Source organism: Lepisosteus platostomus, chromosome 1, assembly GCF_059453375.1.
Source record: "Lepisosteus platostomus isolate fLepPlt1 chromosome 1, fLepPlt1.hap1, whole genome shotgun sequence".
NCBI lineage: Eukaryota > Metazoa > Chordata > Actinopteri > Semionotiformes > Lepisosteidae > Lepisosteus > Lepisosteus platostomus.
The window spans coordinates 57,853,873-57,871,673 of NC_142611.1; the positions used below are offsets into that span (position 1 = coordinate 57,853,873).

Here is a 17,801-nt window from a genome sequence, read left to right on the forward strand (position 1 = left end):
TATTATGTCATGGCTGAAAGGAATAGACGCAGAGAGTACTGAAGCCACCTCCGATAGATCAAGCACACTCGTTGAGAATGAGGAGGATTATACCTCGGCCAATAGGGTTTTACCATATTCGAACATCAAAAAAAGAGGACATCCTGAGGAACAATCCTATTGCCTTGTCTGGGGAGGGGGTCGGGATGAGAGGGTTTTCAAAATATCCCAGGTTTTATGTTAATTGGTAAAGTAACTGTGACGATGTTTAACGTGTGAAATGTTCAAGTCCCCTCTGCTGCAATAACAGTATCCTCTGTTTTAATGCCAGATCTGTTGATTTGGTTGACGAACTCTGTCCTCAAATTGCCTTTTTGTTCTCAACATGAGCTCGCAAGTCAAGTTCACCTTTATTTGCCACGGAGACAAACGTACCAGGCTTACACACCAAACATTCAGCTACCCAGTCTTCTCTGCCACTTCGAAAATATGGAAATGTATTTTTTAGTTCTGATTTGAATTTACACTTTCGCTTTGGCATTGTGTTTGAGGGTAGGGAAATGAGAAACAAAATAGGGAGCCTTTCGAGGGAATGTTTCTGCACTGCACAGACTGAGTAAAGACATTGATACTGACACCCGATTTCGCTCTCTCATTACATAATCATACACGTACAGGACGAAAACTGAACTACAACGTAGGTCGCGAAGCAAACTAGAGGACTTAAGAAATTCTCTCTAACTATCTTTAAAAGTTTGGTAATTATTCTTCATAGTGAAAATAATGGAGTCGAAATCCCGGACATTTTTGGATATTTGGAAATTCCCCCCGGAGGGAGAGATGAGGATCAAAATAGAGAACATGGCCGGAAAAATCCGGATGTATAGTAACCCTATCGGCCACCGAAACTAGCTCTGCTGCTGAACCTGACACAGATAGCACTGCTAGTGTTGGCAAGTATTGGAAAACGGTACGGTACGGAAAACGGTAAAGGCGGGACAGTCTAAATTATCTAAGTGCTCGGTGCTATTTTTATTATATGTGTGTGTGGGAGTGTATGCAATGTTGGTCATTGAGATTTCCTGTGGTTCCTATGAGAAGATGACTTATAGGTGGTACTTGGATGCTTTGGTTTGAACAGGGGTGGTACTTGGTCCAAAAAGTTTGAGAACCACTGTTAAAAGATGTTAGAAGATCCTAAGATATTTTATTCTGACCTCATAGACCACATTTGGAATAAAAAAATGTAGTGACGTAATGGAGTTAGTAAGACCTCTGTTGCTGAACAATATGTCAAACCATCCCTGATGTGACAACTGTAGTACAATCTCTGAAAATTACACCTTACACCTGTTACATGTGAAAACCAATCAACATGTTACTTTCCCTTCAGTAATATCCCTTCAGTAATTTCTCATGTCCCATTTCAGTAGTGAAAAAGGAGTATAGGTTTAGTATTAGCAGAAAAGCTCCAGTTGTCCTAATGCAGAGCTACAGTAGGTTTCCAAAACAACATTTCATGATTTGAAGTAACCTGAAATCCATTAGTGAGTAAACTGCTTGAGTATGATATATTGAGTATGAAATACTGATATATTTCTGTCAAAATACACTTAACTGGTAAGAACTGGTTTAAAATACTAGTATAAAAATCAATTCGATACTGTATGTTATTATTTACATACTGTATGCAATATATGTATAGCAAGTGAGGTTGTATGCTTAAACTGAGATGCAAGGTTTTGTAATTATGAAAGGATTATATGGTTTTAAAGAGTTGGTATTGTTGTAAAAAATGTACAGTAAAAGTAATAAAACTAGGAAAGTATTGTCAAAAATTGCCCACTCTAAGCTTGATCTCAATTTGGGCAATACAGTACACTTTCATTTTGAATTTCTTTTTAGTACAAAGGCCTTTGTGTATGGTGCCTTGACTGCCTAAAATTGAAGTTCAATTTTAATAAATTATAATTAGTCAAAATGTGCAAAAAATGCACATTTTTGTAAAGTGAATATTTTTGATCCAAATGTGAAAGCCCAAATTGAACATTGATAGAAGTCAACAAAAACCCTGCAAAGAAAATGAAAATCTTTCTAAATATCCCACTCCCTTTTCACTTTAAAAAAACCTCCACATTCTTATTTTTTATTTCTGTGGTCAAATAAATGTTAATTTAATGGAAATGAAACTAGTCTGGAACTAAACAACTGCTGAAGCCAGTCACTTATGTATCACAGTGTTTTCTGATGGATGGATGTAGAAATAATGACACAATGAGTGGTACAGTACATTAAATACTTCAAATATTACTCTGATAATATCCCTTGGATGAATTCATAAAATAACTCCTTTATTTTCTTGAGGTCTGATGTAATAATATAAACAGGAAGTTAGCCTAAACTAATAAAATGGTTGAACCAGCGGTTTCATACAGATTTTTTTAAACACTTGATGTTCACATGCTACGTTTTCCCAATGTAGTAATAATACGTGTATAATGCTAAGAAGAAGGATGCTAAAATGCTTCTTCTGTTTGTCTCAATATGCTAATATTACACAGAAATGCCAGCTATTCTTTTTAGTTAATGTGGTCATAATGACAGAGACATTGCTGTCTGGAAAACATTTAAATTAAAATTAAATTTAAAAAATACAATAAATACAAATTTACAAATACATTAAATATGAAACCCCTCTGTGTCCTTGTAATTCTTAACTATTAAAAACTACACTGTTACTGTAGCATGAACAAGACTATGAAGTCCTCAGTTACTTTCAGAACTGAAACAAATTCACACTGAACTCCTTTGGTAACCTCAGTTTCACTTTCTGTTGAATTAACAAGTAAAACAACTTGCTAAGATATACTGTATACGTTATGTTATGTATTTATATTAATCTACCATAACCAAATAAGGAAGTACGTAATTCTGTAGGATAAAACAGCAATTACAGTTTTTTTCTAGATGTGTCATTAAAACCTATTATATTTTCTTACATATTTTTAGAAAGTGTAGTTATTACAATGATTGCAGTACATAATCCTGTTTATGTGAATGTTCTATATAATTTTTTACTGAAAAATACAATGAAGCTCATGCAGTATACTGAATAGTGAGGAGAAAATAATTCCCAGACACCTAATTAACTCCAGTTCTTCATTTTTTTGAGGACAGCTTAGCAATGGATCCACATAAGAGCTCTGCAGAAGGAATTCTATATTAAGGATTTTACATTTCCCTAGTTACAGATGCATTATAACAGGAATTTGTGTTAGTGATGTACTTCTCATCACAAAAGAGCTCAGTTCTGATATTGCTGCTGCACAGATGGTGTGTTTAATAACTGTGCACACTGTAGAGTACAGTATTATCTACTGGTATTCAGCAAGCTGATAAGTCCCAGAAATATCAAAGGTAAGAATTTCAGATTACACACTGGCCAGATTCTTGCTTTTCCTTGAGAAATACAGAAAACTCTAAATATAAACAAGGTTATCTTTAGAAATTATGCAGCAGATAACAGAATATGAAAACAACAATGATGAATGTGTCAGCACATAAAGAATGTTATGATTTAGCTGAAGGTCATGTGGATTTGACCTATATAAACATTAATTCTTAAACTCAAGAGCAGTTCAATATTGCAACAGGATTAAGAAAATTAAATGTCACCTAATCATAGATATTATTTTCATACATTTTTGTGATAACATCTATACAGTAATTACAATACACACTATATATTAATTGCTATGTCTATTCCTGTAACTGAGGGATTTTATTTTTCATTGTAAAACTTTTAAACGATAAAAGATAGAAAATGTGTTTACGCAATGTGTTTTTCTTGTTTACGCAAACAACAGTGCTTTCGTAAGCAAAAATAATGAAAATGCTTGGTAAAACTGAATCTGCAGTAAATATATGTGTGTACCTTTTAAATAGGTTTGTTCTGGCTGTCAGAGGCAAATTTTATTCTGCCGGACTCCGCACGTCGAGCAGGTGAAGAGTGCTGGCTGCTGCCACGCTGCTATGGCAACCGAGTTCTTTCTGAGCATCTTGTTAAGTTATCCTGCAGTGAGCCTGAGCTTCATTTGTATTCAGTGTGTCTCCTACTGCAGGAAGTGGCAGCCCAAAAGGGGCTCATAAGTGTTTGTTCCTTCTTAAATGGTAATTTATTCTTTTCTGTAATATAATGATGATTTTTTGCAAAAAAAAATATTTTTTTAGTCTGCATTTAAAATAAATGTTAACAGCTAAAAGCAAAAAAATATATACAGTAGTATAATATCCAGCAATACAAACAGAATTACAGTACAGATTGTAGTCACAATTGCAGTAATGTTATAGTCAAAGCAATTTAAGACAACCTTAGGGTGTTGATAACCCAACACTTGCCCTCACCAGTGTTTATCCTTCCTACTCTTATTTAATGTTTAGATCAGCTTTCCATTTGCTTATAACACTGGGATTGTCAAAGGATTAATTAGAAAAAAGCCTTACGTATTTTGCTCCCGCAGATAAGAAGCTTTGAATTACAAACACAAATAGAGACAGTTTTGTATTACCAGCCTAGCACTTTTAAGTTTATTAACCTTGAATGTCTTGCGTTTTAATAAAATATGATGGATTATAGTGTACATCCTAAAGGTATTACTAGTAATTATTTCAGTAGCTTTTCTATTTTTTTAAAACTATCTTTTCAAAGATGTTTGAAATATAGCTGGTAAACCATTTGAAATAGCTGACCGTGGTTTTTCTTTGTGTCATGGATGCAAATGTCCTTTCTTCTGCCGTCCAAATTAATCCTTTCTCTTTAAGAGCAGTTCTTCATTTCCATAAGTGTGAAGTCAGCACTTGCCTCCAATGTAACCTAGAAACCATTAATAGTTGATCGAGAGCTGAACCCAATAGTATTATTAGTATATATTTAATAGTATAACCAAATCCTATCTTTAATATATTTTGTACTACCCAAACTATGTTTTATGAAAACAAACAGAATAGAGTACTTTTTACTCAATATGTCCATATCGTGATCTTGTGAGACAGAAACCCTGTGAGTGATTGTTCTTATTACCATTAATTTTGTGTCACTGAGTTTAATATTTTGCAGAAGAAAAAATTAGATTACTGTAGCCTGTAACATATTTTAAATAAAAAAGTATGCAAACTGCAGTACTGTATATATTGTGCATGCTGAGTAGCAATAGAGAGCCATATTTGGTTGTTAAATATTTTATGTTAAATATTGACAAAAACATACCGTATAAAAAGGATCATAAATGAGAGGAGGCCCATCTGATAGTAAGGTTCCTAACCTTGTGTCCTGCCTTTCTTTCCAAGTAAGTGCACTGAATTTCCAGAGCAACTGTGCTGATCAGGTCACACCTCTTTGGCAGCTGGTATCGGTCTATCACTGTGCCTTCCTGCCCTTTTCCCCTCACCCCTTTGTGTGTGTGTTCCCTTTCCTGTTGCATTTTTTAAGAGCCTGTAAAATCCATTTCTTTTTCTTTAACAGTGAGGCAGTTTCTAATATGCTTAAGTCTTTCATGGAAGACCATTTTTTCATTTGGGACATGTCGTGCTCACCACCGTGGATGAGCAGCAGGGTGAGCTACTGTAGTATTGACGTAGTAGTCAGCCCCCTATCATTCAGTGCAGTTTCCCATGCTAATTAATTTGACAGGAGTCTTGTACCACCTGGAGGCTATTATCCACCACACCGAGCTCAGGTGGGTCAAGACTACATAAACCATGATCTGGTAATACTCCAGAATTCTGTCTTAGAGTTTGCTACTTTCCAAGCTTTACCCCAGATTCTGGAGTTCTCTCTGTATTTGCTTCTTGGATTATGAACCCTCCTTTGCCATGACTTTGTTCTCTGGGTTCTCCACTGGTGCTTTGTACTATGTCCCTGGGTTTTGAACTTTGCTTGTCCCTGTTTATGGCTCTGGACCGTGCTGGATGGATCACACTTGCCTATGCTCGCCTTCTCTGCATCAGCCTGCCTCTGCTGCTTGCTGCAAACACTTATGCTTTTTGCTCACACAGCAGCATGCCCATGTTATCAGCCTGCTCATCGATTTATGTCACGAAAACCTGTAAATGCTTTATGATCCACAGCAGTGACACATTAGAAGTCATAGAGAAAACATAATATGTATCTCATCATCTTTTGGATTTGTTGATCTACTTCTGGATGAAGCCCTATCTACATTCTTCCACAAATGTATATCCTGCTATTCTTAGCCAGTTGACTATTGTGAATCTTCTTACAGAGTGATTTTTACAGGAAGTAAACCTGTGTGACTGTTGAACACTTTAGTCCTCCCCTTGTCTCATGCAAATCTGTTCTCCTTGCTATGAGCCCACCTCCTTGCCATTTTATAAAACGATCTCACAAAATCTTGTTTCTGGTTTAATCTTTTTGTATAATCTTTTCATTCCAAAAAGACAAATCTTTCCATGTGTTTCTGTGTAATTTTTGCATTCATTTTTTCCAGTTAATGTGCTAATCCAAGCAGCATGTTTTAGCAAAGAACCTTACTATTCAGTAACAAAGTCCATTTTAGAATCACATTTAATATTTCCTATGGCAGTCCTTAACATTTTGGGTTAATTTTTTAAGTTCTGAAACTCACAGCTGTATCGCTATTGGGCTTGATGCAAATTTAATTAAATGATATATAATCACATTTTATACTTTCTCAATATTAACTGAAGCTTACAAATTTGTGTTATAATAATCTGTATGCATGTGGAGAGAGGGGGTGTGGCAAGATAAAACTGATTTTTCATAACAATCTGATTTTTTGGAATTACCAAATACCTTGATTATGTGATTCCAAAATAGCAATATCAACCTGATATTTATTCAAAATAGAAAAATATTTTTTTTTTCATATTTATTTTCCAGAAACCACTTGTAAATCATGTACATTGTATTATTGTGTATTCTAAACAGGATAGGCCAACCATGTTGATTGGAACCAGTAAAATGTAACTAATGCAAAACTAAGAAATAGCTCAATAATTCATACAAAATATTGTTAGCAATTAGAAGTTCAGGAAATTACAGAACAGGAAATAAAATATTTAAAACGAAGAATAAATAATAAGAGGTACATGAGTTCTTTATTTTCTTTTCTTGTCTTTTCAGCGTGGAATAAACCTTTACTTGTTCCTAAACCAGAATATTCCCTTTAATAATCTTTTTCGCAGAACACCTATAACTTGGTAAACACCTCACATTCTGATCTGTTTAGGCTTTGATAACAGTAGCTTGTAACAATATCATATCATTTTGTTGCAGTGGGAATGCAGTTTCTCTTTGTACCCATTTCTTCACTTAGTATTGTTACAGCTTTAAGTGACTGAGAAGTGTCTCTTAGATTTTAGATAAAGTTTGTTACACTGGGAAGGGTAAACACTCCTAGCTTCAAAGCAGAGAGGATGTTTGCTGAGGTCTGGGGGTCCCTTGAGCAGAAACAATTGTAAAGTTTACCTTAGTATACCTAAGGAAGTTGTGGGTTAATGCTTGGCAAGGAACAGTACAGACACACACAATATAAGATCAAATTAGGAGAAGAGGAAGGAAGAAATGAGGAGTCCAGAGGAGTTGGGACTTGAAGCTTGCGCCAGGCGAGAGCCCCTACTTTGATCATCCAAATCAAACCTGACTGGAGCTAAGTATTTGAACCTTGTTAGAGAGAGCATGCTAATCTATGTTTTTAGGGAACTTGGGTTTTCTGGGTAAAAGATACCTCAATTAGAAACTTATTTTCTGTTTAGGGTGCATTTTTATGGATAGGGATTATTTTGAGGCATCTGGGGTGCAGAGAGAGTGAGATTTAACTGCAGGTTACATTGTATTTAGCTAGAAGGCAGCTCATCTTTTGTGTGGCTTCTGTAGGCATATTAAAAGTTTAGTGCTTAGTAGCAGTCTGGGGATTTCTGGGTGACCAGAATGTTATGCCTCTGAAACTTCTTTGTAAATACTGTACATAAAGTAACTTGTATGTTTTGTTGTGTGAAGTGTAGTTTGTGTCTTGTGTCATTGTAATAAATATTTGGATTATTACTCTGCTCAACAAAGCTGTGCCAGAGAACAAAGAATTCACGTGCCTCCAATAATACCAACTGCTTGGGTATATTTCTAGAAATCACAAGTTGGAGGTTATGAATAATTAAATTCACTGATTGACTTATCTGATCAATCAGTTCCTGATTTTCACCATTTTCGTAACACCCCATTTGTAACAGTATTTTATCTAATCTTGAAAAACTGAAATGTATTGATTGTGCCATACATTGTATGTTTTCAGACCAAGAACACTTGGTGGAATCACCTTTTCAGCAGTTATAGCTGCAAGTCTTTTTGGCTCCGTCTCCACCAACTTTACCACACTGGCTTTGTTTATATAGGTTTTTCATAGGTTGTCATAGTGACGTCTATATTCAATACCTATTATTTACTATATAACAGCTTCACATTTGATTTTCAATTCTCTTGAAAAATAAAACATGATAATAATAATACAGGTAATGTAGTCTGAATATACTGTACAGTCTACTGTATACAGTTGTAAGATCCTGGGTTCGGTAAAATGTTTCAGGCATTCATGTGAAGGACAACAGAGCTTTCACTGGCCGATTATCAAACTTTATTGGTAAAACAAAAACAAAAACTAGCCGACCAAACCAGAAGAAGGAAAAAAGAATTCAAAATAACGGACACAGCGCGAGCCTGCATTCTCTCCTCAACCGTCCACATCACACTTTTCTCTGGGTCAGAGATTAAATAAAACTTCACTCGCACCATACAAATTACCACACACCGAACATGTTTACCCGACTATGTCTCACACAGTACAGCATATACTTGGAAATTCAATAGACAAGGTATAATTGACAGATAAGTTCATAACCACTCACTTGAATCCTAAAATCCTTCAGTCCCGCTTTATTGTCTATTTGTTCGGACAGGAATTGGTGTGGTGATAATTACTGTGTATACAGTTCAGAAATTATTTCTGTCTTGAAAACTGGGGCAGCCTTATTTATTAGATAATGAAATAAAACAAACAAGCTAGACGGGCCGAATGGCCTGCTCTGATTTGCAACCAGTCCCACGTACACAGTAAAATGTGTCATAAATACATAAGTAGAATTCAGGTTTACCCCTGCCTAATGCTGTTTTACACTTCTACAGCTTTGTTTATACTGAGGCACCACCCTAGTATAAATTTTGAAATTTTAGCAGGACCGGAGAAAAAAATCTTGTCTTTGTAGGTTTCTGTTTCTGTCCTAATGTTGACTTCTGAGAGTTACAGGTTTTATTTTGTTTCTATCTGCGGATATGAATTATTTGGAATACAATTTTGGGAATCAATGTAATCTATGTTTATTTGGTCATCCCGACTTCTCTCTTAATATTTATTTTTGCCTTGGAAGACATTATATTTATTTGTGCTTTTTATCTCATTATGAGAAAACAGCCAGTTACCACCATAGGCTCCATCTGTCAGCTTCACAGGGTGAATTGTGGACCCTGTAGTGCTGCTGTTTGAAAGGGGTACGTTTACAGTATAAGGTCCCATCTGGCCAGTACATTGTCCAGATCTCCTGGTGTCACTGCAGGAAGAACAGAGTTATCATCATCCAATTTGTTTGGCTGCCCACACTTCCTTAGCTCAGTGTAATCTACATGAGAACTGTCCACTGGACAGGCCACTCTTAAAGAGCCAGCTCACATGAATCACTTAAATAGGCAAAAACAGACTCTTTTATATGTTATATACTGGGCCCTGTGCTGAGAATGAGACACTTCTCTGTTTGTGATAAAAATGTGAGGAAAGAGCTGTGAAAAGGATGCTGGTTGCACAGTCTCCTTGGCAACTGAAATGATGCAATGTAGTCTTTCCAGTCATGATTTACTAAGGTGTGTATCTGCTGCTGTTTAATGTAATTCATTGTAGACTTCCTTCTTCAGATTTTTAATTTGGATTTTCAGATTTTGTGTTAAGACAATTTAATTTGCAGTGTTTTTATTATATTCCTGAATAAAACACCTTAACTGATTCGAGTGATGATTCATCTGTGCATCTGTTGTGCTCACACCTTATGCAATCCTGTTGTTATTACACTGATTTATTAATCCAAGCATTTGATACATAGATTTAATTTAATTAAGCATTTCTGAAGCTCGGAATCAGTATGCAGCTGAACAATATTTATAAAGCTGTGGGCGGTGATTGGTCTAAGCTTTGTATACAAAGCATACAAACCCATAGACATCTTCAGTCTGACAGGAAAGACAAAGAGCTATAACTCTGTTCATTAGTCCCTTTTCATGTATGTATATCTTGCCAAAGACATATCTCATTTTAATTAGAGTCTTTGGGATAATTATTCAATTTAATCCATGGCGTATTAGAGATTTAAGATGTGTAAACACATTATGTATACTGTATACTATATACTGTATTGGGGTGGAGCAGTGGCTCTGTGGCTAAGGATCTGCACCTGTGGCTAGAAGTTTGCTGGTTCAAATCCCACAGTCGGCAGAGGAATCCTACTCCGTTGGGCTCCTGAGCAAGGCCCTTAACCCCAACTGCTCCAGGGGTGCTGTACAATGGCTGACCCTGTGCTCTGACCCCAAGCTTCTCTCTGCCCGTGTGTCATCATGGAGAGCAAGCTGGGGTATGTGAAAAGACAAATTCCTAATGCAAGAAATTGTATATGGCTAATAAAGTGATCTTATCTTGTACATATAGTACTGTCTCAGCTTCTTACAAAATATTGGCGTGTGTATAAAGCAGCTTTTAATGTTCAGTAAATAGCTGCAGTTCCAAATCAAGTTGTTTTGAGCCACACAGAAAGGTATAAAAGCACAACCTTGAGAACTCAAATGATACAGAAAATAATGTAGAGCAATAACTAAACGAAGCAGTTATTGTGAAGCACTATGCGAATAATATGTAACTATTTTAAGTATCATAACAGGAAATAGTCTGCTGTAGGTTTACAGTGTATCTCCATTTACTTATTCAGTAGGTTAGAGATGTGTAGATGTTTAGATTGTTTCTTATTATAAAATGTGAAAAAATTAATGAAATCATCTGTGGACTTGTCAGGTTTCACCCAGAAATATTCACTGGTAGCAGATGTTCTGCTAACAAGTAATAGTAATTAAGTAGTAGGAATTTTCTGAGTAAGGTTAATTGTTTCCATACTGCAGATGTCAGCTCTAGATTTTGTGCAGGAAGTGTGAGCTGGAAAGTGGGTTTCTTTCCATATAAAATCTGAAGTTAGTTCACCAAATACCACAACACCCTAATGGATTAACTTGAGGGAGGTGTACAGCATGTGACCTTTATGTAGTTTAAAGTACTAGTACATTTTCTGTTAATGTCAGGGGATTCCAAGGAGTCCAAATAATGGAGGCACCGTGTTTGGACACTATAGAGTCTAAACATTGTGGTTCAGTTTGGGGCTCTGCATTGGCTTACTGTACTGTGACTGGGATTCCTCAACTAGGAGTTGACGAAGATTCATCTGTGCCGGGAGGGCTTTGATTGACCTGGATATTATCAGCTGGTGTGAGCTGTCACCCCTCTAACAGGTTCAGAGTCTGGTGTTTGCAATATGAAAACATGTAGAGGCCGTGAATGGTGATGGTCTTGGTGAAATTGACCAAAATCTTCATTGTTCACATGCTAGTGCAAGACCCAAGCTGAATTCATGAACAATTTTCAGCTTCAGTCTGAGGATATACTGCAGAAGCGATATTTTTAGTTACAGTTGCAATGAGGATTGTAACTGATTTAATGGAGTGTTTTAGTTATATTGATGGGTTTGTCACTATGCAGGATTTAAATATGTATTCTGACATTTGGAGTTAGGTAACATATTTGTAAAGATTTATTTAACATTAAACTTAATTTGGTTTTAATCTACTTTATTTGACTTTAAAACAAAATATTCACTTGGATAAACAGTCATACTATTTCTTACAGTTGTATTTGATAAATGAACATATACATTTATAATAATTAATATAAATGTTAAATATATGCAAACTAATGGGTTTTTTCAAACGTCCTGTTTTTCTTTGTCTAATACACCACTGAATTCGTATCATACTGAACTAAAATGTAGAAAACAACACAGAAAATTGAAATACTGGCGATAGAACGAGTATTTATCACTAAGAAAATCATATTCATATCATATTCCTTTTTTCCATGTGATTTTTCCCATTCTGTGTATTTTTCCTCGTAGATCACATGTCTGCAGGACTTCTTTGGGGATGACGATGTTTTCATTGCCTGTGGACCAGAGAAGTACCGTTATGCTCAAGATGACTTTGTTTTGGATCACAGTGGTAAGGCTTCTGCAGCCTTTGTGACTGGTAGGCCTAATTATATTTTAACATGCATGGAGTTGGTCTGTCATTTAAAGTTTAAAAAACGTTTATCTCAGTGTGATGCTAACGCTTCATCTCATCTAATTTCAAAAGGCATTCCATCGTATGCATTTTTGATTTAGGACAGGAATGCTGCACAAAGCAACAAAATGAATCACAGGAATGATGATTACACAGGAATGAGAATACTTTCTGAAACATGAGATGATACTATTGTGGTATGCTAGGTAAAAAGTCCTTTTCTCAGGAACCCTAAATATTTTTTTTTAATTTGTCTACAATTTTAGAGACTTTTCATATCCATACATTAGCTTCTACATGTTGATCTCCTTGATGTATCTGTCACAAGTCTTGAGGAGAAACACATGCAACACTTAATTTAACTGCTAAATTAGAAGAAATAAAGTCACAGAATACAGTTAAGTAGCTGTAGCTTTTTCCTTATTTACTCCTGAGGGAAAAGTCAATTTCATGAGTGTTACAGATGGGTTGTGTCTCAATTCCATGCATCTGTCAAATTACTGTACTAATGTTGGTATTTTCTAATATAAATCTATGGATAATATTTTTTCCCTTTTAGCCATTTGTGTATGCAGTTTTGTGTGCATCACATATTTCTTTTAAAAATTGCATTTTACTGTGTTACACAGAATGCATCACAGTCACAGATTATTTTTCTGCCTTCATTAGAGGATCTCGGGATATTTTAATTTCAATCAGGCCATTTGATTATGCTGCTTATTATGAAAACTCAGAGTTTATTTATTTTTGATAAGCTTTATCACAGATGTGTTTGGTAATAGTAAAGATATGGCCTTTACTATTGAAGTAGCACCAATCAGCGAGTTTTTGTACGTGAATGAGATTGTTTTCCTGTCTGTATCTGAGTAGATACAGCTGGAGATTAAATATAATAACAAAAAAATTCTGGATTTACAGAAACCTAAATTTAGAGGGGCTGAAATATTTTGTTGTGTTAACCTAAGATAACAGTTAACCAATCTAAAATTGTAAGATAAAAAATATTTTTTTACAATTAAATTCATAAACAAATGCTTTACAGTATTACTGAAAATATATACAGTAAATCATTCATTTATTTGTATAGGCTGAAAGATAATCTTTGAATTTTAAAGACTTTTGAAAGACAATATGGCGCCTTTCATATTGTGTGTTTTATTTATATTTGTGATGCTTAGTAAAGACTTAAAAGGACAGCTGTAGTAAAACTGATTTTTTGGTATGGTATGGAGTTCACTCTGTTTAAAAAAACATTTAGTGTCAGTGATGACATAACCTCTTTTGAAGACAACTTCTTTTGAATGGAAATAAAAAAAATACTAGAGCATAATATTTGTATTTTTTTCTTTCATGACCTGGAAAATTTAGATATTTAAAAACATTTTTTTTTCAGACAAGATGGTATACTTCTTCAGATAAAAAAAATCAATAATATTAATATCAATCACGATCTCCTTTACCCTTTTCTATGTAACTGGCTCTATAATATCAATGAAAATATTTGTCCATTGTCATGAATGATAAATAATTTTATGTACTATTCAACTAGAGATTAATAAAAATATATTCATGAACCTTTCAAGGGTGTGTTGTTTACAGTCACTATCACAGTACTATCAATTATATCCCAATTGCTATCACAATGCAGTTCAGTGTGGTGTCTCTTCAGTGTATTATTACTATTGAGTGACCAATAATACCAACACAACAGTACTGAATGTTAAATAACAAAGGCACTGTGAATGAAACTATGAGTGTGTGGGATTATGGTGCTGGCTGTGCTGCTTCTTTTTGCATGATTCAAATCTTTCTTACAGTGCAGGGGGGTCCCAGGAAAATAAAGTACTTCAGTGCTAATGCCCCAATGCTTCGCAAGGAGTAATATCACCCAATAAGAATATACTTTCAGGAATGTTTATTAAGGGGTTAGATACATGTAGCTTTGGCTTAACTATCTTGTCTAAGGGACAAGCACCTGACAATATAATGAGGAGGCTGACCCTCATGTAGAACGAGAAGTTAAGCAAGGGTTAGCTGCAAAGGTTGAGACAGAAGGATAGAAGAAGGGAAAGAGGAGAAGGATACATGCAATCAAGGTTACAATAGTATTTGATGTTTTTCTGGAAGTGAAATCAGAGAGAATTAGGAATTAGAGAAATAGAAATGTGGGAGACCTTGGGTGCTGTCATCCCTCCTGAAGTTGACCCGTGTATTACCACATACGTAACCTAACATTTCCGTTGTTTTCATCAAAATGTTCTTTTTCCTGGCCTTGCAACTATTTATTCATCAGTATAACTCCTCTCTCCTTCCTAATGTCAAAACACTGTCTGGACTTCATCCCAGAGTGGTGACAGTAAAATGGGTAACTGTCGAATTAGACCCTTGATGAAAAAATGAAGATGGCAGCTCAGATGCATGGGTATATGAGTTTTGAGCAGAGAAGTGTGATCCCGGCTGAGTGAAAACCTGTTGTTTTTGCAGAGTGCCGGGTGATGAAGTCTCCGTACGCACGCTCTATTACTCCTGGACGGCAGTCAGGATCCAAGAGCCCCGGGCTCTCAAGACGCAGCAAGTCACCTGCTTCAGGTAGAGCACCCAACCCACACGGGATGACTTCAGCCCAGACAAAGGGCTCTTATATTAGATCAACATAATATAATGTTAGGTCTATATTTACAAAACATTAGGGCTACACTTACAAAACACAGGGATTTACCTTTGATTAAAATTAACAAAAATTTAACAGAGCTCCTCCTGTCGAGTGTATGTTTTTACCTACATTTTAAAATAACTAGTGCTAAATTTAAATCTTATTATATCACTTAAATCTCTTCATACCAGTTATTATTAATGCAATACTAAGCAGTAAACCATTTTTATGAGTATTTATGTGTTTTAAAAATGTTAGTGCTCTCATCTCACAAATTCTACACTTCCTGACTATGAAATGACAAAGGGTGAGAAATGTGTGCTTTTGAGTATTTACATGCAGAGGAGTGCTGGAATAAAATATACACTACATTAGCTGTTTCAAAATGTCAGCGCTGAGCGCTGAGAGACCACACTGAACTGCAACACAATAAAAGGCAGATAGAATATGCTATGTGAATCCTGCTGGCAGGAATGAAAGATGAATTTGCAAGTTTCTTGAGGGTAAAACATCTGCTATTACCAGATTCCATGAGTGCCACCAGCAGAGAAGAAGCACCTGTGTGATTTGATGTGAGTAATGACCCTGAACTAAGTTGGACAGATTCAGAGGGAATTCCTGAGGGAACCTGTTCACACAGCAACTGCTGTGTCTGTGCTATAGGGAGTCAAGGAACAATTCCCATGTGCCTAATTACATTCATGGAGTACCCCAGAAATGGTAGGATCATAACTGAACTTTACTGTGAACTGCATGAGTGCAGTTTACACATCTAAATCATGGATTGCATCCCTGTGAATTGTCACAGAGGGGAGAGCATTCTGATTAATCCTGTTGCTGTATTTCACTTGGCAATGGTGGAGCACAGAAAGACCGTCATTTCGCAATGTTACTCTGACCACATATAATGCAGACTGTATAAAAAGAATAATTTAATACTTTTTTCCACTTTGCATTTTGCATTCTTAATCAATGTTGTATACTAGCCTGCTTTATCACTGGGATCTAAACTATCACGTTCCTGTAGGATAGGATAAATATATTTGTGAAGGCCAGCCAACACCACATAATTCTGCTGACATGACAGTTGCTTTACAGATTGATTGGAGGAATAACCCATTTGAAACAACAATGTTATGTCTCCATAAGAGAGCGGCTGTTGCTTTAAGGGATTTTATTGGTTTGAGACTGCACCTGTGTGGCACAAAACCTTCTAGTCATAGTCAGAGACACAGTGTTAATTTAATTAAATGTCATTACTCTTTCAGAATTCTCCTATCTCTTTTCCAGTTTAGTTAATGTGTTTTTAAAATACAAAGTTCTATACGCACAGAGCTACAGTACAAGTAAATATGGTTTGCTTTCCAATCTACAAAACAACTATATTTAAGGAAAGATTAATTTGAAACATCATGGTACAGCCCACACCCTTGGACTATTGTCTCTTTTGCATTAACCTAAATGAGATGAAGTGCAATTTTAATTAAACTGCTTAATGATTTTCTTGATGCAGAAAAATATAGTAGAATGTTGTGAATTTAGAAAAGCAGGCTGGTTGAAACCTTGATCATCTGATTCCAGATCTGAGTGGTTTTCATATTCACCATTCTCTCCCCTGCTGTCTCCCTCCTTTTTATGCTGTCTTGCCTGATTGAATTTAGTAAGAAGAGCTGGACACTACTCAACAAGTTATTCTCCAGTCAAATCTCCAGGTGAGCTTCTTTCATCTGCTCTGATGAGACCATTTCAAGCACTTCTCATAGTCTGTGTACTAACCTGAATTTTGTATATCATTGTCTTCTTCTCTGCACCTCATATTCGCTACTGGCTTTGATTCAATTTACTTTAGATGCTACTTTTTTAATATGTCAATAACTATGTTAACTAATTTGACTTTCTCTGTCAGAGATCTACATAAAGCCCAGTAGTACCAGATAAGTCAGCATAAACGTTTGCCTGCATTTCATAGGCTTTCTAGTTAAATCTCAAATTAAAACAGAACTTTGGACCTTGTTTTCAATAACTTTTGAAATGCTCATATTTTTTAATTATTAACTACTTAACTATATCAGTAATATTCTCGTTGAAGTTGTGATTTAATCATGATGAAACATTATAAGGTCACTAGATGTTCTTGTAGAGCAATGTTGTTTGTTCTTTAAATGCAGTCTTAATGTAAGAAATTAAGCAAATACAAATTACCCACACAAATACATTTTTAAATAATGGCCATTTTAACAGAAGACTTCTGTAATAGAATAAATTAATATCAATATTTCGGGGGATTCGTGTAGGATAGTGATATTCACTGCTGAGCACAAAGAGTATAGTGTCATCCTAATTGAAGTGGACCTGATCATATTTCTAACAGGAAAATTATTTTGGAAAAAATGGCATCATATTCTCTATTACAGCATATAAGAGAATATTCTAATCAAGAAAATCTTAAAAATACGTATTAATAGAGCCTTAACACAAACAAAAAGATATATTGTTGTGTGATTTTTATGCTAAACTGTATATACAGTAAATTCTGTCCTCTCTATAATAGAAGGTTATACAGTAATACCCATATGATAATAATTTTACCAATATAAATGTATTATGGTGAGCTAGATGTACACTCTTCTCTCCAAAAATATTTTTGTGCACATCAAAATAATGACAAGTTATAATAAAAAATGTTTTTGGAGTAGATCAAGTGTCATCTTAATACTT

The 17,801-nt window shown here is 35.3% G+C and overlaps 1 protein-coding gene across 7 annotated transcripts in view; it reads left to right on the forward strand.

The window, feature by feature from the left end:
- Window positions 1–17,801, forward strand: part of dclk2a (doublecortin-like kinase 2a) — an 83,939-nt gene that overhangs the window by 41,283 nt on the left and 24,855 nt on the right. For 5 of the 7 annotated variants that reach the window (XR_015938063.1, XM_088633168.1, XM_088633169.1 and 2 more), the window contains exons 3-5: window positions 12,265–12,394; window positions 14,915–15,019; window positions 16,745–16,795. Coding sequence is in view for 6 of the 7 variants with exons in the window: in XM_088633168.1 (XP_088489294.1) it covers window positions 12,265–12,394; window positions 14,915–15,019; window positions 16,745–16,795 (286 nt within the window). In the remaining variant the exon portion in view is untranslated. The remainder of the gene's footprint in view (window positions 1–12,264; window positions 12,395–14,914; window positions 15,020–16,744; window positions 16,796–17,801) is intronic. The other 2 variants (XM_088633170.1, XM_088633173.1) reach the window with 1 other exon arrangement.